The 24,617-nt window shown below is 36.8% G+C and overlaps 1 protein-coding gene across 1 annotated transcript in view; it reads right to left on the bottom strand.

Annotated features, from left to right (window-relative positions):
* USH2A (usherin) overlaps window positions 1-24,617 on the bottom strand; it is a 928,983-nt gene that overhangs the window by 352,992 nt on the left and 551,374 nt on the right. Inside the window, exon 37 of the mRNA XM_014481290.2 lies at window positions 7,379-7,558. Coding sequence (XP_014336776.2) covers window positions 7,379-7,558 — 180 coding nt within the window. The remainder of the gene's footprint in view (window positions 1-7,378; window positions 7,559-24,617) is intronic.

The following is a 24,617-nucleotide window of genomic DNA, read 5'->3' as shown; positions in this document are numbered from 1 at the left end:
CAAGAACACTGGAGTGGGTTGCCATTTCCTTCCCCAATGCATGAAAGCAAAAAGTGAAAGTGAAGTCTCTCAGTCGTGTCCAACTCTTTGTGACCCCATGGACTGTAGCCTACCAGGCTCTTCTGCCCATGGGATTCTCCAGGCAAGAGTACTGGAGAGGGCTGCCATTGCCTTCTCCAGTACATCAGACTGACTGGCTGTAAATTAGCAGTTCCAGGTGATACCAAGCAAAGCCCCATGGGCTCCTGGGCACAAAGCCTTTCTGTATCCTCCATTTCTTCTATTATAGGAAACAGCCATCATTCAGCCTCCAGGACCTTCCCTGAGTTTCAGTGGCCATATTCAAGCAGTTGCTAATCAGGGAAGGGAGGGAATGTGAGACCAGGGAGAGACAAATAGTCAACAGCAGTCTTGGGGCAAGGTCCTAGGTTTCCCTCAAGGGATATACACAATAATATCATTGAGGTAATCTGCAGATACTGAAACCCACTCACAGTGAAAGAAGTTAGTGATTAATGATGGTATACTGCCCACAAGCATGCAGACCCCAGACCAGTTAGGCCTGAAGGTTGATGATGCTGACTCCTACTTACTTCACCACCAACCTATCAGAAAAGTGTCCATGAGCTGATCACACCGTCTTTGAACAATTACTTTAAAACTTCTCACCATCTTTTCTGGGGTAGGAGAAGAGGGGGACATAAAGTTTTATTGAGACATTGTGATCCTTTTTGCTTGTCAAAGCAATAAACCTGAGCTTTTCTACTTCACCCAAAACTATCTCTGAGATTTGATTCGGTACTGGTGTTCAGGAAGATGAGCTTTTGGCATCATCACCATCCCCTTTACAGTTTCTGTTGGTTTGCTACAGTGGCTCACAGAACTCTGGAAATCCATTTACTCATCAGATTACTGGTTTCTTACAAAGGACACAACTTGGAATAGCCAGATGGAAGAGATACATGGGCAAGGTATGTAAGGAGTGGCTAGAGCATCTATGACGTGCTGAACTCCCCGCTTTCCACAATATCCATGTATTCACCAGCCTGGAACTCTATCCTTTTGGGTTTTTATGGAGGCTTCATTACAGAGACTCGAATGATGAAATCATTGGCCATTTGGCCAGGGGTGGGTGGGATCAGAGTTTCAACCTTCTGATCACCTGTTTGGCTCCTTCAGTAACCTGTCCCCCCCCCACCGCCATCCTTGGGTACTTTCCAAAAGTCATCCATTAACATAATAAAAGACACCTTTTATAGCTCTGCTTAGGAAATTCCAAAGGTTTCTGGAGCTCCTGCCAGAAACAGGGACCAAGATCATGTATATATTTCTTATTTTAAATCACAATATTGCAAGAGCCAAAAAAGAATCTCAGTAGGAAGATAAAGAAAATAGTAAGTACCAAATATTTATGAAGGCAGACGCTGTGCTAAGCATGTGACATAAACTGTGTTGCTCAGTCCTCTGGCTTCCCTGATAGCTCAGTTGATAAAGAAAAAGAAAGAAAGAAAGTGAAGTTGTTCAGTCCTGTCCAACTCTTCGCAACCCCATGGACGATAGCCTACCAGGCCCCTACGTCCATGGAATTTTCCAGGCAACAGTACTAGAGTGGGTTGCCATTTCCTTCTCCAGGGCATCTTCCCAACCCAGGGATGGAATCCGGGTCTCCTGCATTGCAGGCAGGTGCTTTACTGTCTCAGCCACCAGAGAAGTTAGTAAAGAATCTGTCTGCAATGCAGGAGGCCCAGGTTAGTTTTCTGGGTCAGGAAGATCAACTAGAGAAGTGATAGGCTACTCACTCCAGTATTCTTGGACTTCCCTTGTGGCTCAGCTGGTAAAGAATCTGCCTGTAATGTGGAAGACCTGGGTTTGATCCCTGGGTTGGGAAGATTCCCTGGAGAAGGGAAAGGCTACCCAATCAAGTGGTTATCATCATTCTGCCAGTTAAGCAGATGAACAAACTGAAGTTCAGAGAGGTCTGTGGATTCACTTCTAGACATTCAGTCTATGAATAAAAAAAAAAAAGGGAATCAAATTAAAGTTTGCAGGATTCCAAAGTCTATGCTTTTACAATGTGCTTAAGTGTTAATTCCAAGTAGATTTCAATCCTTTTCTCTCAAGGATGTTTTAGATTAGGAGGAGGTCAAGATGAGGAGGGAGAAACTAAAATAAACTAAAAAATCACTCACAACCAATTTGCATTTTTTAGCATTTGCTTTTCTAATATCACATCTTTGGAAAAGGAATACATTCCTCCAGCCTAGTATTTTTATGAAGTTTGTAGATTATAATTTTCATCAATTTTAATGACAGATTATTTACTGTCAGAGAAAACTGGGTTAAGTTCACAAACTAAGGTTGCTCCAAGTTCCTTTCACTGTTACAATAAAGCAGTTCAGAAAAAGATAAATAGAATAAAATTGTTTCTTTTGGAAAAAATATAAAACTTTCATAAAAAAATCTGTTTCCAGCTCGTCAGTATGGAATTTGTCACTAATCATTTTAAACTATGCCCTTTTATGCTTCTTCTGTCTCTTTTAGCTTTCTGAGTAGTTCTTTGATGTAACAAAGACAGTTTCAGACAAGATTTCAGTTCATCTGGAAAAAAGGTTTAAGTCTGGAGGCAAAATGCAGTGTATTTAAAATTTATATACTCTATAATGCCTTTGTTCTGAACTTGAAGATCCTGCAAAACTTCTAAGCTTCTTTGCCTTCCTCTAAGCTCATTTGTTCTTCCTTGGCTTATTATCATGCAATTGTGATTTTAACTGGTGGTTCCATCGTTTAACTACATGCAGAGTCATGGCTGACCCTTCCTGATCAATTGCCAATCCATACAGGTTTGACTGATAAAAGAGCCAATTAGATTTAAGCAAATTAAGGGACATCACCAATGTCAACCACTTATTAAACTGAATGCTGAATTCCATGCATACAAAACACTAATGCACTGAGCCCCATTAAGAGTTGAAATCCTAACCCCATTAGTAACTCCAGACCTGGAAGGGGTAAAGGTCAGAAGAAAGTTTCATATTTATGGATTAACATTTGGAGTCCGTTTTTATTTTTTTTAATTCTTTTCCTAGAACTCTTGAACCTACACTGTAATGCTATTCAAGAGCTTGGATTAAAGATATTTCTCATTTCTAAGAGTATCTTAGTGATAAATATGAGCATTATGTTATTACAAACAGTTAAAAAATATAGTAATTGTAGAAATACAAAAGTCTGAGTACACACAAGTAGGTAAGGGTATGCTACATAGTTGAAGAAAAAGGCAAAACACCAAACTCTTCAGTTGACCAAGTAATATTTGAAGGGAATTTTTAAACAAAAAGTGTATGCTGTTTGGGATCTGCCACTGTCCATCTATGTGCTGAGCTATTGGTCTCATGATCTCATTTGTGTTAATTTCCATCTTCCAAATAACTTGTGTTTATCACATTGTTTAATCTTACTTTTATTTTCTGTGGTCAAATTAAGTTTTTTTTTTTTAAATAAGACTAATTTTATTAAACAGCACAATTAATGAAACAAGGAAGATCTGATAGGACTAACAAGGGCTCGAAGTTAGATTCTGTTGGACATTTTCCCCCAGACCTGTTGAGGTATAATCGGCAGACATAAAACTGCACGTTAATCATATTTCTCATCAGACAGAATAGAAAGATGTTTCCTAACCAATGCCTAAGAGATGATGTACCAGGGTAAATTCTTTATGCTATGGCCCCTTACCTCTCCCAAATTCCTATGTAAACCAGTGTCTGTTACTCTCTGTTACCGAAGTAAACAATAGGGAAGGAACCAGAGTCGTGAGTTAGTACACTTTGAGACTATTTCTTACTTCTAATACTCCTGCTCTCCTTACAGTTTGGATCCCCACCTGCATCTGCATGGCCACAGCATCTCTGCACTGGACAAGCATACCCAGAGGAGGTCACCTTTTCCACAGCTGGCTACAATAAAGGATTGTGCAGGTAGAAGAGGAGGTCTGAGCGGGCCTGAGCAATGATAAGCTTACAACTTAAAACTGGTAATTAAGCTATCTTGACTAACTTATTTATTTATTCATTCACCCACTGATTATTCATTATGCACCTACCATGTGTCAGGTGTGGTCTAGGCATTAAAGATAAAAATGCGAGTAAGAAACAGTCCCTGCTGTGTAGGCTCTTATCACCAGCGATTGTGACAGATGAGACAAACAATTTCAGCATTATGCGATTGAACTCGAGGATACAGAAGGGCCCTATCTCAGCCTTGCTTGGTAAAAGATGACTTCTTGATGGACTGACTTCCAGGTTGAAACCCTAAAAATGAGTAGGACTCAGTCAGATCAAGGAGGTAAAGGAGGTTTTCTGAGCCACATTTGATAAAGAAAAAAAATTAGCATTTCTGCTTTGCCCAAACTTTCTCTTCTTGTTTTTCAACTACACTAGGAAGAAAACAGCTAAGGATGCTATGGCCACAGATCTTGCATAATTCAGCATTGAAAGATAGTAGGGATTCAACATCACCATAAAAGAGATTAATGTTAAAATCAAGGCAATGGCAATAATGAAAATAATCCAAATATAATGGAAAAGTAAATAGCATATAGAATCTTCTCTGCCTATAAGTTGGTTCGTTTCGATATATCGGTTCATTTATTATTCATTTCGGTATGAAACACAGTTCACTGGACAAAGGCATGGAAGATTTCTTTAATAACTCTCAGTACTAATTTAATTCTACTTAAACACACATATTCTAGTGAATGCCACATGCTTTTCAGCATGATTTTTATGTGTAAATCAGGATAATATGTTTTCAGATCATTAAGTAAAAGGAAGCATGAACTAAAACCTATTTAATCAATGAGGTATCACCTTTAAACTGCCACAAGGTCATAAAAAAGATAATTTCAAAGCTATAAGTTTCCTAATTGTAATCAACAACAATCTAATGATAAAGAGAAGTATGTGCTAATGGCTGTAATAAACTTGAGGAAATCACTGTCTGTCTTTGAAGACACTTTGCTTCCTCTTTTGGTGAAGGGCCACCTCCCCAATTCTGGATTTCCGAGTACATGAAGTGAATGATTGTATGCTGGCTTCCAGAGCATTATGATAATGACATGGCTATGCATCCACTGAGTGGAAATGAAGATAAGATTCAGCAGTTGACTTCAGTCCAACTGTACCACCATAAAGCAATATTTAGTTTCCTTGTGTTTGCATAATATTAACTCTTCTACTAACCCACTGACAGATACATTCACACAGTGTATATATTGAGTTAACAACAGCAGCTTGCTGTTTAACTGAATCACACATACATTATAAATTATTAGGTTATACATAGCTTCCCTGGTGGCTCAGACGGTAAAGCGTCTGCCTGCAATGCCGGAGACTCAGCGTTGATTCCTGGGTTGGGAAGAAGATCCCCTGGAGAAGGAAATGGCAATCCACTCCAGCACTCTTGCCTGGAAAATCCCATGGATGGAGGAGCCTGATAGGCTACAGTCCATGGGGTCGCAAAGAGTCGGACACGACTGAGCGACTTCATTTTCACTTTCACTATTCCTAAACATATGAACAATGAATTAAATTTACCCCTGGGCTTCCCAGGTGGCGCTAGTGGTAAAGAACCTGCCTGTCAATGCAGGAGACATGAGAGACACAAGTTTGATCCCTGGGATGGAAAGATTCCCTGGAGGAGGGCATGGCAACCCACTCCAGTACTCTTGCCTAGAGAATCCTATGGACAGAGAAGCCCAGTGTCCCACACACCAAAGGGCCTCAAAGACTTGGGCACAACTGAAGCAACTTAGTACACATGCACTTTTATGCATGCAATGTAAATTTCTGTAAATTACAAACTATTGAAATCAGTGTAAAAGCCAGAAAATGAATATGCAACTCAAATATTTCACATATTCTGTTAAGATGTTACTATATCACTGAAAAATCTCCATTAAAGCACTAATCACTCTTTAATATCTAAATAGGAATAAAAGGTATTATATACTAGGGTATAGAGTCATCACAATTTTTTAATCCCTTCTAGCAGTAAAAAATGCTTTAGAGTAAAAAATGCTTTTTAATCCCTTTAGAGTAAAAAATGAAGATAGGAATACCCAAGGTTTGTTTTGATCTCAGTTCTTAAACAGGTACCTACCTAAATTCAATTCTCTCTTCATAAAATTATCTGTTCATAAAATAGGCAACTGAGTTGATTTGCCCCAAAAGTCTCTTTCAAGCATTCTTTTCTTAAACAATGTGGCTTCTGCTATTTAGAGTTTCGAGTGTTTTGGTAAATATCTACTCATTAATTCTTATAATGTCATAAAAGGCACATAATAGTGAGTAATTTTTATGACATAGAAGGTAATGAATTTTTCCTTGGCTGAAGAGTTCCATACAAACTGTAGATTAACTCTTACTTTCCCTTGATGAGACCTTTGCTGCTCTTATACTCTTTACGACTGCAGAGGGATCTATCCAGACTTGCAGATCACTCATAAGGAGATAAGGACATCATCCTTTAGTACAGGACACACTGGTTCCTGAAGCTGGGCTATGAGCAGACACCGGGTGTCCTGGGGTCCTTTTCCTTTGTTATTTAAAAAAATACATGTTTCTAAACACTCAACCAAGAATCATGCTTATTTCTGAAGTGTACTTTCTGCTCAAGAACTGTACACAACAATCTAAGGCAGAGTTTTATTCTTAGTAATTAGTTCCTATAAACAGTTAAAACAAGGGTAGGGTTGAATCTAGATCATAATAGTTCTGAATAAGGTAAGTCAATCTTTATCAGAGAAATAGTTAAAAATGGCCAGGCTGAGTCACATTTCACCTGTGAAAATGATACTGAACTCTAATCATTAGGACATGGAATTTAAGGATTCTTTTCCAGTGGTGCGAATAGAGTTTTCCTATTCTATTACCCTTACTCTGCTTTTTTTCTTTTTTGGTCAAATGAGAGGTTTATATATACATCTAAACTTGTTTTCCAAAAAAACAGGAATGAAAACCACTTATATGAGAAAAACAAAGTACAAATTTAAAATGTACATTTTGAATCTAAATGAAGTCTCAGACAAAAAAGAATTTCCCTATATTCTCACTATGCATAAAGCAAGAGACACATGTGTGTACATACACATACATACAGACATGTGTGTGCATACACAGAGTGCTAGATGAAAATGATCTCAATAAAATAATACTAATATAAGGGTCTCAATAAAACAAAGCAAGAACAAAAATCACCAGAAATACAACTGAGACTCTAAGTTCTGAAAAAATTAATTCTAACAATAAACAGGCATTCAATGGAGACAGTTCTAGAGCATTTGTATACATTCAGATACCAACACTGTTCACAGACTTACCCCCTGGAGGCATTGAAATCATTACAGGATCACTCATCAAGCTGCCTTGGCTATTGGAAACATTCACTTGTACTGTGTAGTTCGTAAAAGGAACCAATCCGTTGATGAGCACCCAAAGGTTGGTCTCTTCACCACTGTGCATGATTTGTGTGCCATTCAGAAGAGTGTAGTTATCACCTGCTAATTATAAAAAGAAAAGTATTTAAATTAGTATATAATTAAGGATTCTTTCCTTCTATTATTTGAGTATTTTCTTGGGTTCTAAATATAGAATGCTAAGCAGAGCTATCTGTATCAGTACCCAGAGGGGCATTTCATGTGCTGCTGTCAACATACATAAATTTATTATTTTCTGAACAAAGTGATACCTGAATTAATATGTTTAATAATTTCCAATTTACTCAGTGTAGAGATGTGAATAACTCGACTGACGTTTTTAAGACAGTATGAAGCCTAATCACAAATATCATGGATATAAGTATAAATACTATACAGATATATAAATTGATCAGTTAATAATGGATTATTTACAATTGTTTGAGTTTTTTTTTTAAGTTCTCGAATTTTCTTTAATGTACAGACTGGAAGGAAATCACACTGTTTCCCTAAATGGAATGGTTCTGGATATAAATAGCATACTCAGATATGTGTTATATGTCTCATTTATTACCAGTACCAATTGGTTTATTTTCTGCTCATTTTGCTTGTAAGGTTAGTTGACTACTTTCTATCTAATACCTCTTCAAAACAAAATTGGTGACAATATTCTGAAAAGTAACTAGGGATAGGAAGTAATATGTGTCCACTTTGATCAGAATATCTTTTTTTCTTTTTTTTTTTTACCTCTATGGGAAAATGCAGAGGCTGCCTCTCTGTATATAAGAATCACCGTGAAAGTACATCATCAGGTCCCACCACTACCCTCCTTCCAAAACTTCAGGAACCCAAATCTCTAGATTAGAATACAGGAAAATACTTTTGTCTGATAACAGGGTTTTATCTCCATCTTCTATGCAACTGGGTTACATTCAAGATTAAGAAAAGCTAGAAATTAGACTTAAAAAATAAGGCTACAACTGAACAGCATATTATAACATTTATTTCATTTGCTATGTTAGATGATTTCATGAAAAGTTTCCATGAGGAAATTTTTTAAGATATCGCCTAATTTAGTAAACTTTAGTTATATTTACTCTTAAAAGATTGAAAAAAGAATAGTTAGAAATAGTAATATTTACTTCAAATAGCCATCCTCCTTTGCCAGAACACTTTTTTACTGTATGTACCTTTAATTTTTCCCATATACATGCTATAAATATAAGCAAACAAATAAAAAAGAAAACACTGATGCTGGCTTCAAGGGGAAAGCATATTTGTGAGCTCTCTGGATACTGATATAATCTTTACTGTTTAAATGTTTTAAAAAGTAAAGATGGTGACATATGAAAAGTGATCTTGCATTGTACAGCAGACAAAAGTTAACAGGTGCAATATTTACAAAAATATTATATTTTACATAGTTTAGTATAGTGCAAGAGAAGGAAATGGCATCCCACTCCAGTATTCTTGCCTCGAGAATCCCATGGACAGAGGAGTCTGGTGGGCTACAGTCCATGGGGTCGCAAAGAGTCAGACATGACTGAGCGACTTCACTCACTCTCAGTATAGTACAATGGAAAGTACATAAATTTGGTGATCAGAGAGCTTCTGCATTTGAACTTGTCCTTTTCATTCTTGAGTGGTGTGCTCTTTGTAAGTTACTTAATTTTATTTATTTTTTTACCACCACACTGGGTAGCTGTGGGATCTTAGTTTCATAACTAAGGACTGAACCCAGGTCCACAATAGCAAAAGCACTGAGTCTTAATATCTTGACTGCCAGGGAATTACCTGTAAGTTACTTAATATTTCTGAACCTCATTTTTCTTCTGTAAACTGGGGATAATAATGCTCCTTTGTTTGCCATATTATTATGACCGTTAAATGAGATGCTCAGCAGCAGCAGCTAGAAATGTTACTGTTCCTGTTGCAATAATTTCTATTCATTTTCAGTAAAACAAGATAGAGACATTGTCACAGTTTGCTGCTGTGGCTGCTAAGTCGCTTCAGTCGTGTCCAACTCTGTGGGACCCCATAGACGGCAGCCCACCAGGCTCCCCCATCCCTGGGATTCTCCAGGCAAGAACACTGGAGTGGGTTGCCATTTCCTTCTCCAATGCATGAAAGGGAAAAGTGAAAGTGAAGTCGCTCAGTCGTGTCCGACTCTTCGCGACCCCATGGTCTGCAGCCTACCAGGCTCCTCCGTCCATGGGATTTTCCAGGCAAGAGTACTGGAGTGGGGTGCCATTGCCTTCTCCTTGTCACAGTTTAAGAATGGTTTTAAGTTCCCAAAATGAAAACAGACAACACATCTATGTACCTGAAGAAGTTATGAAACCTACAAAGTAGTTGTTGATAATCTACTAATGCATTACAGCAGAAAGGATACAATGTCTGTTGTTATATCCATGCAACAGATACATTTCTGAAAAATATTTAGAACTATCAAGTGATTAAGAATTACTGACCCTGTATTTTACTTTCTCTAGTACCTACCTACTACATTCTCCCCACCTCCACCCAATCAAGTATTATTATTCAAAAATCTAAGGTTTTTCAATTAATAAAACAATGCTAATCTCATTCAATTCCACTGTACCATTGTTTCATCAGGTTGCATTTCAAACTCTAAAATTAATAAGATCAAATGATGAAAAGAACTCATATCTAGTTATGAGCCTTCTTATGAAATATGGGTAAGGCAGATCAAGACTTTAAAAATATGCCAAATTTTTAAAAAGATACTTATAATAACTTTGGGATGGAGTACTTAACTGAGAATTTTATTGCTGTGAAGTCCACAGATAGGTTAAGTGTTTTCCATGAACAGAAGAAATCCCTAGTTCATGCAAGAATTTATTACCCTGAACTTGAACTGGCACATCCAAAGGAGTAGTTTGTTGCAAAGAAAATAAATGGTACTTATGGGCTAAAACATGGGACGAATAATTTCTATTCCTTTTTGGTAAAACAAGATAAAGACATAGTCCCAGTTTAAGGATGATTTTAAGTTCCCAAAATAGGAATAGACAACACAGCTAGATAGGTGAAGAAGTTATGAAACTTACAAAGTAGCTGTTGATAAGCTCCTAATGCACTGAAAAGACATTTCCAAATTATGCTACACTAGCTTTCATAGAATTTTTACAACTGGTCAACTTGATTATTGAGCTCCAACTGCATACAGGGAGTAGACCTGAGTAGGTGCTGATAACAGTCTGCCTCGAATAAGACACAGTTCTTGCACTTAAGAAACTTGTTTTAGATTAACATGAATCCCTTCTAATCATGATCTAAGAAAAATTTCATTATTCACATCTGAAGATCTTCTCAAGTTCCCATAATGTCCTGTTCCTTAAAAACATATTCAGTTATAGCTGAAACAATTGCTGCTATCGTCACATGCCCAGATCTAAAATTTCAAAAAGGTCAGCTTATCCTAGGAAACCCAGGAAAACGCCCTATTTCCTTGAAAGTGGTATAAGATGTCAAATTTCAAGATAACAATGAAAATTATAAAAATAAGCCAAGAGAATACAGTTTTACACATTTCAAGCCTGGTGTAACTGTAAGCTCAATGAGTTAACGTCTATGATGATAATACTGGTGAGGCTTTTTTTTTCCCCGTTGTATTTTGTTTGTTTGTCTTTGAAGCAAATTTCTAGCTGTAAAATGAAAAATATTGCCAGCTTTGAAAATGGCATGGCAGGGGGAAATATATTAAGTACCACTTTATTCTAAGTTTCCCGGATAACATTAATACATGGTAATTATACAATTAGTTGTAACATTAAGTCCTAGTTATAGAACAATGATTACTCAGTAATTATAAGAAGTATATAATTACTCAATAATTATGAGAAGTATGCAATTACATAACCATTTCATTCAGCTCAAAAAAGAACTTGTACATCTCCAGGAATCATGCAGCTGAGTGAATTGAATGTTCTTTCACCTCCACTAACATAAAGCTCAATTCAGAGACCTGGAGCAAATGACAGGATTTCAACCCTCACTGAAGCTCAAAAATCTCCGGGTTCAAAACCAATACAGGACCCAGAGATTTCAGCTGTTCTCCACCTTATTCTCCCTGATCTCTCTTTCTTCCAATAAACTTTGCCAGTTTGGGTTCCTAGCTTTTAAGGGAAAAATCTTAAAAATGTAGGTCCTCTGATCCTTTTAAAGGGGTTGCACTTTACTTTTCACTGCATGAACTTTGTTTTCAGTGGGCTGGAAAATACAGCCCCGTTGGTTCAGCCTCAAGAATCAAGCTAGAAAATACTACAGTGATAAGCATTTCCTATCACAGGTGACCACTCCTGTCTGGTCAGCCTCAGTGCTGACCTGATTTGTGAGTATAAATGGATGGTGCTGGTCGGGTTAAGATTCTATGTTCTGGAACCACAACTCCCATGACTCCTCCAGGCACTGTGAGCTTGGAGTCCCCTTCATCTACCTTCTTTAGCTCTGGTCTGCGCCATTGAGCTTTAACTGGTTGTTCAGTCACTAAGTCATGTCTGACTTTTTGTGAACCCATGGACTGCAGTTTTAACTGGGGATTGCACTAAACTCTGCACCATGAGACTGTCTATACCTGTGTTCCAGAGCTCACCCATGTCAAAACTGCCTGGGAGTACTTCACACACCTGAGTTCTAACTCAGACCTACTAAAGGAGAACACCAGAGCGTATGGGGAATCACATGGTGATTCTTCAGTATGCATAATTACTGGCTTTAGGATGATTTAACCCATGTTCAAGGTGGCCTTAATGTAATGATCAAAATTAATTTCCTTTGCTTGAAAAAATTATCAGGCCGCATTTGGCATCCTTATGAGTGATGCGTTTAGATTCTAGCTTTGGGTTGCAAAATGTTGACTAGTGAAAGAATGCATCTTTAGAAAGTGTAAAGTTAACTTGCAAACCAGACTGTCTTTACAGACTACAAAATCTAGTACAGTTATGCTATAAGAAAGTTTAAAATATGAATAAAAACATTTTTAAATGAATAAAAAAAATTTTTAAGGAAAAAGAAAAGCTATATTATGCAAATAACAACCATAAGAGAATTGGCTATACTAATATCAGATAAAACAGACTGTTAGAGAAAAAGCATTATGAGCAATAAAGAGAAAGACTTTAAAAATGATAACAGGTTATTCTATCGGGAATATATAATTATGGATATACATGCACCTATATGGGCTTTCCAGGTGGATTTAGTGGTAAAGAACCTGCCTGCCAGTACAGGAGACAGAAGAGATGAGGGTTCAATCCCTGGGTCAGCAAGATCCCCTAAAGGAGGGCATGGCAATCCGCTTCAATATCCTTGACTGGAGAATCCGTGGACAGATGAGCCTGGAGGACTAGGCTCCTCCAAGGGTTGTAAAGAGTTGGACACAATGCGTCTATATCTTTCTGGTTTTAATCATAATAAAATTTTGCCTGTTTGCTTGATTTTATAATAAATGAAACCATGAAGTATGTAAAAGTATGTATATCACACACCTGAGAACAATAACTTAAGAATTTCTGAATGAAGTTTCTCTCTCTTTCTTTCTCCACTGAGGATGCAGAGAAAAGGAAGGATTCTTTGCACACTGGCCTGTATCATGCAATCACAAGGAAAAAACATATTTGGTACAGATCACACAACATTCTAAAATAAAACCCTAGATGTTGTTTTAGACTATTCTACATTCTCAAGGATTTCCCAAAAGGTTAATTCTTTCAGTCCTACTTTTCTATTTTACTTTGAAGGAAAAAGTGTTAAATGAAGAAGCAATCAAAATAAATCTCACATGTGCCACAGGTTTTACATGAAAGGAACTTTTCCTTCAGCTTTGAATATGAAGACCAACACTAAAATGTTAACAACCTGGATGCCCATTTCTAAAGCTAAAATCTTACTTTTCATGTTCTTATTTGCTGAATCGTAGGATATTTTTCTGTACAATTAGTTTTTAAGCAAAAACCAGTGTAAATAGATATTCTCACAGGTATGAGTCACAGATGAGTAATTGATGACTATTCTGGGAATATCATCTCATGGGGCTCTCTAGATTGAAATAACATAAATGGGTATCCTTTCCCATTCTTGTTATAATCATTGTCACAAGAATTTTAATGCACCATATATTCCATAATTTTTTTTCCTCTGTGCTGTACTGCTCTGACCTTTTCAATATTCTATAATTTGACTGGCTGGCTATTTCAGTTCTCTCCTTTTTACAGCCTTATTAACTTGTGGAAAAGGGGTGAAATGAACAGCCAATCAGAATACATAATATTGCAAAGGTCAGTGTAGTCTTGTAAGTATCATCATACACAGAAGACTGTATGCCAGGCATTAACATCCTGATATCTTATTCATGTGACAAAGATTGTAACAAGAACAGAAAATGGCACAACATGAATCCATTCTCGTGACAAAGATCATAATGAGGAATGACAGCGAACAAACCAAACTGATTCTTGTTACCTTGTGAGGATTTTACATGTCAGACCTGGTCCTGTTTAAGTTAGCCTTTTTCTGAATCCAATTACACCTTATGGTAGAAAAGATATTGACCAATGTTCCCACTTCTGGCTGGAAAAAGAAAAGGCTATATTTTTTCCTGTACTGGGGGGGTCTCAATTTTAGTGTTGTTCAGCCTCACCTCACCATCACAGAATTCTGCCAATCCCCAGGTAAAAGACGCTGAATGACATTTTGCAAATTAGGGTCATGTGGCCAGTATGCCCTTAAATGGGAGCTAAGAATTCTAGGTTACTCTAGATAGCACATATTAATATTTAAGTCACTTTTATTTCTTCTCTGTAAAGATATTTCAAATTATTCTACCCAAGATGCAAATGCATGCTCCAAGCATCATTATTTTAATAGATCTTACTTTGATATAAATCTGAAAGAATTTAAGTTAATATATAGGTAAAAGGACCTATTCCTGACTTTAAGTTTTTGCCAACATACAAAACTTTTATAGATCTTTACTTACACAGCTTTCTTCTCCACAGAACATTTTGAAAGAGAAAAAAATAAGTAGCTTGTGAAGCACTTAGGCTCTGAGAAAGACAGTGCTCTGTTAATGCATCCTCCTTTTACCATTATTGTAATTATTCTAATGTGATGCTTAATTAGTTGTCCTCTAGTAAAAGCTGTACTTCTTTGATTCCTCTTTAAAGTGGTCATTCTGCTATTATAACAATTGTAATTCAGGGAATAAATACACAGAATATTTCATCAATTCACCAAAAGATGCTGCACAATAATTTTCCCCAAGTCTGTGCTCAAACAAGAGCAATACAGTTCTACAGATAGGATATTTTTGTCTGGTGCTGTTTTGATTTATTTTTTTAAATTTATGGGCAAGAGTAAAGTAATGTTACACAATCAATCTTCTAAATATTTTAAATACAACTTTATTAAGTCACTAGCAATAGCTGCTGTTCTAAAGGTTTAAAAAGAATAACTGAAGAGTATGGATGGATTTGGAGGGCATTATACTAAGTGAAATAAGCCAGAGAGAGAAAGATAAATTCTATATGATATCATGGATATGTGGAATGTACAAAATACAACAAACAGGTGAATATACCAAAAAAGAAATAGACTCACAGATATGGAGAATAAACGAGTAGTCATCAGTGGGGAGAGGGTGGGCAACATAAGGGTGGGGGAGTAGAAGGTACAGACTACTGGGTATAAGACAGGCTCAAGGATGTGGGAATACATAGGGGGAATACAATGTGGAGAAAATAGTCAATATTTCATAATAACTGTAAGTGGAAAGCAGCTCTTAAGAATTTTATAAAAATAAAAAAATTTAAAAAGGGGAGCAAAGAGTAATCAATGAATCCTTGAATGAAAGAAAGATGGGTTTACTATTTAAACTGCTTCTGAAAGACTTTTTTAACCTTTTAGAGATATATGCCTTCCAGAGGTAATTTGCCAGACATGAAACAGATCAGATCAGATCAGATCAGATCAGTCGCTCAGTCGTGTCCGACTCTTTGCGACCCCATGAATCGCAGCACGCCAGGCCTCCCTGTCCATCACCAACTGAGTTCACTCAGACTCACGTCCATCGAGTCAGTGATGCCATCCAGCCACCTCATCCTCTGTCGTTCCCTTCTCCTCCTGCCCCCAATCCCTCCCAGCATCAGAGTCTTTTCCAATGAGTCAACTCTTTGCATGAGGTGGCCAAAGTACTGGAGTTTCAGCTTTAGCATCATTCCTTCCAAAGAAATCCCAGGGCTGATCTCCTTCAGAATGGACCGGTTGGATCTCCTTCCGGTCCAAGGGACTCTCAAGAGTCTTCTCCAATACCACAGTTTAAAAGCATCAATTCTTCGGCGCTCAGCCTTCTTCACAGTCCAACTCTCACATCCATACATGACCACAGGAAATACCATAGCCTTGACTAGATGGACCTTTGTTGGCAAAGTAATGTCTCTGCTTTTGAATATGCTATTTAGGTTGGTCATAACTTTCCTTCCAAGGAGTAAGTATCTTTTAATTTCATGGCTGCAGTCACCATCTGTAGTGATTTTGGAGCCCAGAAAAATAAAGTCTGACACTGTTTCCACTGTTTCCCCATCTATTTCCCATGAAGTGGTGGGACCAGATGCCATGATCTTCGTTTTCTGAATGTTGAGCTTTAAGCCAACTTTTTCACTCTCCACTTTCACTTTCATCAAGAGGCTTTTGAGTTCCTCTTCACTTTCTGCCATAAGGGTGGTGTCATCTGCATATCTGAGGTTATTGATATTTCTCCCAGCAATCTTGATTCCAGCTTGTGTTTCTTCCAGTCCAGCGTTATTCATGATGTACTCTGCATATAAGTTAAATAAACAGGGTGACAATATACAGCCTTGACGAACTCCTTTTCCTATTTGGAACCAGTCTGTTGTTCCATGTCCAGTTCTAACTGTTGCTTCCTGACCTGCATATAAATTTCTCAAGAGGCAGATCAGGTGGTCTGGTATTCCCATCTGTTTCAGAATTTCCCACAGTTTATTGTGATCCACACAGTCAAAGGCTTTGGCATAGTCAATAAAGCAGAAATAGATGTTTTTCTGGAACTCTCTTGTTTTTTCTATGATCCAGCGGATGTTGGCAATTTGATCTCTGGTTCCTCTGCCTTTTCTAAAACCAGCTTGAACATCAGGAAGTTCACGGTTCACATATTGCTGAAGCCTCGCCTGGAGAATTTTGAGCATTACTTTACTAGCGTGTGAGATGAGTGCAATTGTGCGGTAGTTTGAGCATTCTTTGGCACTGCCTTTCTTTGGGACTGGAATGAAAACTGACCTTTTCCAGTCCTGTGGCCACTGCTGAGTTTTCCAAATTTGCTGGCATATTGAGTGCAGCACTTTCACAGCATCATCTTTCAGGATTTGGAATAGCTCAACTGGAATTCCATCACCTCCACTAGCTTTGTTCGTACTGATGCTTTCTAAGGCCCACTTGACTTCACATTCCAGGATGTCTGGCTCTAGCCCTTCCTACAAATCTTAATGAAAAAAAGTAAATGACTAAAAAAGGCTAAAATATTTTGCTCTAAGAAGCAAATGCAGTGTTAATATTGCCTTGCAATTTATTTTAAAGAAATAATTTTATTGCCTTATTCTAAACATAAGAAAATGAATTACAAAATGGCTTAACAGTGCCTATGTAAAAATTTGGTTTAAGAACCAAGCAAAGGTGGCAGGCGTCAGAAGCAAGAGAACTGTAATACGGTACCTTTAGTCCCAAAATAAGGTTTCAGCATGTAAAGGGTCATAAGAAATACATTTGTTTGTAAAGCAAAGAGAGTTTGGTATATATATTTTGCTCTCTTGAGCAACAACTTAATTGATTTTTGCTCCCTGATTTCAAGTTGAACTGATTTTCCCTTTTAGATCCTGCAGATGGTGACTTTCTAGCCTGGATAATTGTAGAAATGAAAAGAACCAGTTTGAGTCCTTTCAAAGACATTTTATCCACCTTAGTTGTTTTCTTAGGTTTACCTAGATCAGCTAATGTGATTCAGCTATAAAATAAATGTGTAAAAACAAGTAACATCTCTGTCATGGCAAATAGTTAATCACATACTTAATGCTAAGAATACGTTTTATAGTCAACAATTGTATTTTTTTTTAAAGAAAGAATAAAGTTGTTTTTAAAACATTGCATCTTAAGGAGAAGATTGAGAAATGTGAACAGCTTATTAACAATGTTATAGGCACGTGCTGTAAGTCTTTATCTTTTAATCTTTGCTCATTGTTGGGGCTTTCATTGTCAGTATACAAATGAAGATTATTATCTGCTTTTAAAACATGTTCGTAACTCATAGATGCCAATAAGAATATTCAGTTCTTTAGGGAGATGATCAGAAAGAAACTGGTTAAAAAGGAGACCTAGTGATCTCCAATCCATAATCAAATATCTAGATTGATTGTGTCACTTGCACTTGCATTGATTTCAATTCGAGTAGCTCACCCAAGGGAATAATAAAAATGTGGAATAAAACTGATTTATGAGAACAAAATAAATCCTTTTGTGAGTGGTAATGAATTGGTACTATTTAACCCTTTCAATCACAGAGTGAAAAAACTATTTATTTTTTAAGAATGCTGAGCTAGCCCAAAGAAGTCATATCAGAAATGCCAATATTGCCAAGTGCCATTACACTACGTTGTAATGCTGGGGGAAAAAAATGCTGCTCTAAACTTGATGGAAGGCATCATCTGACATACAACATACTTCTAGCTTTCCTGGGCCAAGTTCAATGTGCCATCATAAATGATGGACTTGCAGATCTAAAGTATTACGGAATCATTCGATAACTGTTTACTGCACTTATTTACATGATTTATAAGAGAGTTGAGAAACAAGAGTAAACATGGTGGCACAGGCTGTTCTTCGGTCACTAAGTCGTGTACGACTCTTTGTGACCTGATGGACCACAGCACGCCAGGCTTCTCTGTCCTTCACTATATCTGGAGTTTGTTCAAATTCATGTCCAATGAGTCAGCGGTATTAACTAGCCATCTCATCCTCTACTGCCCTCTTTACCTCTTGCCTTCAATCTTTTCCAGCATCAGGGTCTTTTCAAATGAGTCAGCTCGTTGCATCAGGTCAAAGTATTAGAGCCTCACCTTCAACATCAGTCCTTCCGATGAATATTCAGGATTGATTTCCTTTAGGATTAACTGGTTTGATCTCCTTGCTGTCCAAGGAACTCTCAAGAGTTTTCTCCAGTACCACAATTTGAAAACATCAATTCTTCAGCACTCAGCCTTCTTTATGGTCCAACTCTCATATCCATACATGACTACCGGAAAAACCATGGCTTTGACTAAACGGACCTTTGTCAGCAAAGTAATGTCTCTGCTTTGTAATATGCTGTCTAGATTTGTCATAGATTTCCTTCCAAGAACAAATGTCTTTTAATTTCATGGGTGAAGTCACCATCTGCAGTGATTTTGAAGCCCAAGAGAATAAAATCTGTCACTGTTTCCATTTTTGCCCCATCTATTGGCCATGAAATGATGAAACTGGATGTCATGATGTTACTTTTCTGAATGTTGTGTTTTAAGCCAGCTTTTTCACTGTCCTTTTTCATCCTCATCAAGAGGCTCTTTATTTCCTCTTCACTTTCTGCCATTAGAGTGGTATCATCTGCATGCATGAGGTTGTTGATAATTCTCCTGGCAATCCTGATTCCAGCCTGTGAGTCATCCAGTCCAGCATTTCGCATAATGAATTCTGGATATAAGTTAAATAAGCAGGGTGACAACATAAAGTCTTGACATACTTCTTTTCCAATTTGGAACCAGTCTGTTGTTCCATGTCCAGTTCTAACTGTTGCTTCTTGACCTGCATGCAGGTTTCTCAGGAGGCAGGTCAGGTGGTCTGGTACTCCCATCTCTTGAAGAATTTTTCACAATTTGTTGTGATCCATACAGTCAAAGTCATTAGCAGAGTCAATGAAGCAGAAGTAGATGTTTCTCTGGAATTCCCTTGCTTTTTCTATGGTCCAGCAGATGTTGGCAATTTGATCTCTGGTTCCTGTGCCTATTCTAAATCTACCTTGTATATCTGGAAGTTCTCGATTCACATACTGCTGAAGCCTAGCTTGAAAAATTTTGAGCATTATATTGCTAGCTTGTGAAATGAGCACAATTGTATGGTAGTTTGAACATTCTTTGGCATTGCCTTTCTTTGGGATTTAGGGCTTCCCTGGTAGCTCAGCTGGTAAAGAATCTGCTTGCAAAGCAGGAGACCCCAGTTCAGTTCCTGGGTTGGGAAGATACTGTGGAGAAAGGAAGGCTACCCACTCCAGTATTCTAGCCTGCTGCTGCTGCTAAGTCGCTTCAGTCGTGTCCGACTCTGTGCGACCCCATAGACGGCAACCCACCAGGTTCCCCCATCCCTGGGATTCTCCAGGCAAGAACACTGGAGTGGGTAGCCATTCTAGCCTGGAGAATGACATAGACTCTACAATCCATGGGTTCGCAAAAAGTCGGATACAACTGAGCGACTTTGGGCTTTAACTACATTTAATATTTTTTTCTCTCAGTATTGATGTTCTTTAGTTTACTCAAAACTTAGTATATAACCATTAATTCTAGGGGTATCTCCAGGATATCAGGGCCCAGGGAGATAGCTTTTAGCATAATAAAGCACACACATAAAATGCCTGGGGACATAATCAGGTGGCTCAATGGTAAAGAATCTGCATGCCAGTGCAGGAGATGCAGGAGACTCAGGTTCCTTCACTGGGTTGAGAAAATCCCCTAGAGGAAGAATGGCAACCCACTCCAGTATTCTTGCCTGGAAACTTCCATGGACTGAAGAGCCTTGAAGGCTACAGTCTGTGGCATCGCAAAGGGTCAGACATGACTGAGCACACACACACACACACACACATTTGCCTTAAGGAAAATTAAAGGACCTGGGAAAAAGTAGGATGATTTGTACATAAAACCAAAGCAACTGATTCTATCAAATGAGCCAACCAGCCAAGCAGTTGATTTAATGAGAGAAAAAACCAAAATATCAGCTCATGTTTTTTGAAATCCAGTAGTCAAAACATTTCCAATAGTTTGGCTTCAAGTTAATTTTTAACTTTTCCATGTTGCTGACATCTTATACACATGTTCTATAACTAGGTTATCCAGTTGAATAACCACTATCCACATGGGGCCCCTGAGTACTTGAAATGCGACTGAATTTCTGATTTTATTTAATTTTGACTAATTTAAATTAAAAACTAATAATCAATTTTGCTTCTGTAAAATTTAAATTATTGAATACCTTTTTAACAGAAAATATTATGAAGCTGAAATACAGATCGAATATTTCTGATAAAAATTACCTGAATTGAAGAGTACTATAAAATATACACACTGATTTAGCATAAAAAGAAGAAAAAATCTCACTTGAGATATTACTTTAAGATTTTGATTCCATGTTGAAATGATAATATTCAGGGTAGACTGATTCACAAAATATACATTATACAATTTTATTCATGTGCATACTAGAAAATTAAAAATTAGATATTTAGCTTCCTTTATATGTCTATTAGACAGCACCACTCTGATGTGCTAAAGAAAAATATTAGAATGCACACTAAAAATACAGGTTCATTTTTATCTGAAACTAACGTAAGAAAGAAAATCTTATTCTTCTTCCTATATATATGCACACACAATGAAGGTGAAACTTTTATTCATAAAATGCACAGGCTCTATTTAATACAATGCATTTAATTCATTGCCCTAAGAAAGCTAATTTCAGAACTACTTGGAAGGGACTCCTATAAGTGTTGAGTTGATTTGTTATCAGCTCTGTCAATTTGGCTTGTACTGTCATGGTGTTTAATGAAATTATATGAAGGTAACTATTTATCCTCGTTGGCATAAAAAGGCTTTTAAAAAAATTAATACATTTTACTATTTACAATGAAACATAATTTAATTCAGTTTGATGGTACCATAATTATTATAGCATAATAATTTTTTTAATACAATAACTTTTGCATGTATGCCACAATAGGGTAAATCATTAAATAGGAAACAGTACAAATCAAAAAGATAATAAGAAACTCTATTATCTTAAGGGAATAAATTACTAGGGAAAAGTGAAAGTGAATCATTGTAAGTTTAAGGGATTCAAGTAAAAGCAAGATGGTTGGGTTTCTCAAAGAAGCTAGGACTCGAGGTTTTTATCATCTCAGGTTTAGTGAAGTTAAGTCTTTTGTTTCCAAGTTCTCGTGAGAATTTGGAGTTTTAAAATCTGTTGTTTTCTAAAATCTTCTAGTACTTTTGCTATAAGATGACACATGCTACAAACTCTCCTCTTTTGTCTTGGCTTCATTCACTCCTTTGACTATAAAAGAAATACTCGTTCATTGTAAATTTTAATTATTATCAGACACTATGAAAAGCTAGAATTATCTAAAATTTTTGTGTCAATATTTTGGTGTATTTTGGTATTTATCCTTTCATATTTTACACATATACATTATCATTTTTCCCACTTATACACTTTTTAATGCTCTTGTTTTGCACTTGTAATAATATAATTTTCTTAATAATTACGACACTTCTGCATAATCTTTTTAATGAATTCACTACAATACAGTCAATCTGTATAGCTAGACTTTTAGGACCATGGCCTTCAACTCTCATTATACAAATAAATCATCAGGAAAATAACTTTGCAAATATTTTTGTGCACCTATCTAACAATATCTTTGAAAAAAATTCCAAGAAGAGTTGCTCATTTTCCCAATGGACACAAATAGATACAAATATTTTAAACATTTTATATTTAAAAGCTTATTTTAATTATCTTGAATGAATCCTTAGAAACAAAAATTAGTCAAATAGCTTTGTTGTGGCTTACTTAAAATAATCATATTGTATGGATATATTTGTGATTGAAACTTGAACTACAGCTCTTCATGTTTCAAGTAAAAGCATCCGTCCTAACTTTTAGTGTGTTATATTATGTTAGCTGAGTGGGTTAAACTCACAGAAATGTTTCGTAAGCGTAAGGAGCTCTGTATTTTCCGTTTTAATGGAGCTGAAAAAATAACTCAGATTTATAAATGTTTAAATAAAGTATTGATGAAAATCACACAGATATGATACCAATAATGATTTTTTGAATGTTATAATAAAAACAAAATCACAATCACAAAAGTAAAAAACCTGACTATTCCCCTCACCTCACCTCACATCACCTCACTAGCTTCCCTGGTGGCTCAAAGGATAAAGAATCTGCCTGCAATGTAGGAGACCTGGGTTGGGAAGATCCCCTGGAGAAGAGAATGGCTACCCACTCCAGTATTCTTGTCTAGAGAATTCCATGGACTGTAGCCTTGGGGGCTACAGTCCATGGGGTCACAAAGAGTCAGAGATGACTGAGAACACTTTCACTTTTCTTCTTTTAATCCTCACAGGAAATATGAGGCCTTCATGAAAAAATAACAAAACTTTATTGTGAGATATAAAATGCCTAAATAAATGGAATCACGACACATTTCTCGATTAGAAATATTTGATGGTATAAAATTCCTCATGAATTAATTTATAAGATGAAGAGTTCATTAAAGATATCAGTGGCATTTTTTTAAGCTCAATTTAATGATGAGTTGGAAGAATATACATAAAGATCTAAGGCCTTTTTAAAAAATGAGCAGTAAGCTGGAGGGAGAAGATAAGAACTTTACCAATAAGATACAAAGTATTTTTTAATATGTACCAGGTTGAAAGCATAGAGATCAAACTGTCATGGTAATGATTCAAAGAGAAGCAGAGGTATAAACAGAAGTAAATAGCCCAGAAGTAAGTACCATAATACATAAGAATTTAAATCTCTGATAAATTTAGCAAAATAATGCAATGCATATGTTTTAATCCTGGATAGAGAAAATGTTCTTTACAAAAATAAAATGAAGTTTCATCACACACACAAAAAATCTGAAATACTGTTTCCTAAACCTCATAAATACACCAGAAAGATAAGTTGAATAAAATATTTGGCACTGTAATGCCTAATAATTATAACTCAAATTTTAAGCTGCCATTCAGATCAAACCTAGTTTTAAATTTCTAAAATTTTCTGGCAAAGTATGTGAGCAAACAAGAGAAAAATAAAAACAAATAAAAAGCATATTGGCAATGTTTGATGTCACTAAGAATAAAACAAATGCAAATTAAAGCAAATAATCATTATCTATCAAATTATCACAATTACAGAATATGAACATACTTGTATACTGTTAGGAGATATGTGACTTTTCTTTAAAGCATTGTTGCCTTTTTCCAATGCATCTCAAGTCTCAAAAAATATTCCACCCTTTAAATTTTCTAGCAATACATACTAATAATATATGCAGAATTATGTGATACATATTCTTTCTAATATTAAAAATAATAAACCTAAACATGCAACAATAATGAAATGGCTAATATCATAGAATGAAATGGTAATGATGGGAAGGCTAGTACATTTTGGTATATCCATATGATTGATAAGTTCCTTTTGAAGATGGCAGAGTAGAAGGATGTGTGCTCATCTTCTCCTGTAAGAAATACAAAACTGCAACTAAACACTGAACAGCCATAGACAGGAGAATGTTGGATCCCACCAAAAAAAGATACCCCACATCCAAGGGCAAAGGAGAAGCCCCAACAGGATGGTAGGAGGGGCAAAATCATGTTTAGAGTCAAACCTGCCAGAGACGCTTGGAGGGCTCAAATGAAACCTTCTGCACACCAGGACCCAGGGAACACACAAGAGACTGAGCCAGACCTGCCTTTGAGTGTCTGTCTCCTGCAGAGGCATGGGTCAGCAGTGGCCTGCCGTGGGGACAGGGGCTCTGGCTGCAACAGACCTGGGAGGCACAGTGTGTGAGCCCCACCATAGAGGTACCAGGAAAACAAGCCACAAACTGAAGAACAATTATATCAAAGAAGTTCTCACACTATTGTGAAAGATCTAGGGCTCACAACAGATTTCCCAACCTGGGGATCCAGCAGAGGGACAGAGAATCCCCAGGAAATTTGACTTTAAAGGTCAGTGGCATTTGATTACAGATCTTCCACAGGACTGGGGAAACAGTTTCTGGGAGGGTACAAAC

This window comes from Bos mutus, chromosome 16 (genome assembly GCF_027580195.1).
Source record: "Bos mutus isolate GX-2022 chromosome 16, NWIPB_WYAK_1.1, whole genome shotgun sequence".
In the NCBI taxonomy this organism is placed as follows: Eukaryota; Metazoa; Chordata; class Mammalia; order Artiodactyla; family Bovidae; genus Bos; species Bos mutus.
This window is presented reverse-complemented; position numbering and strand designations above follow the sequence as displayed.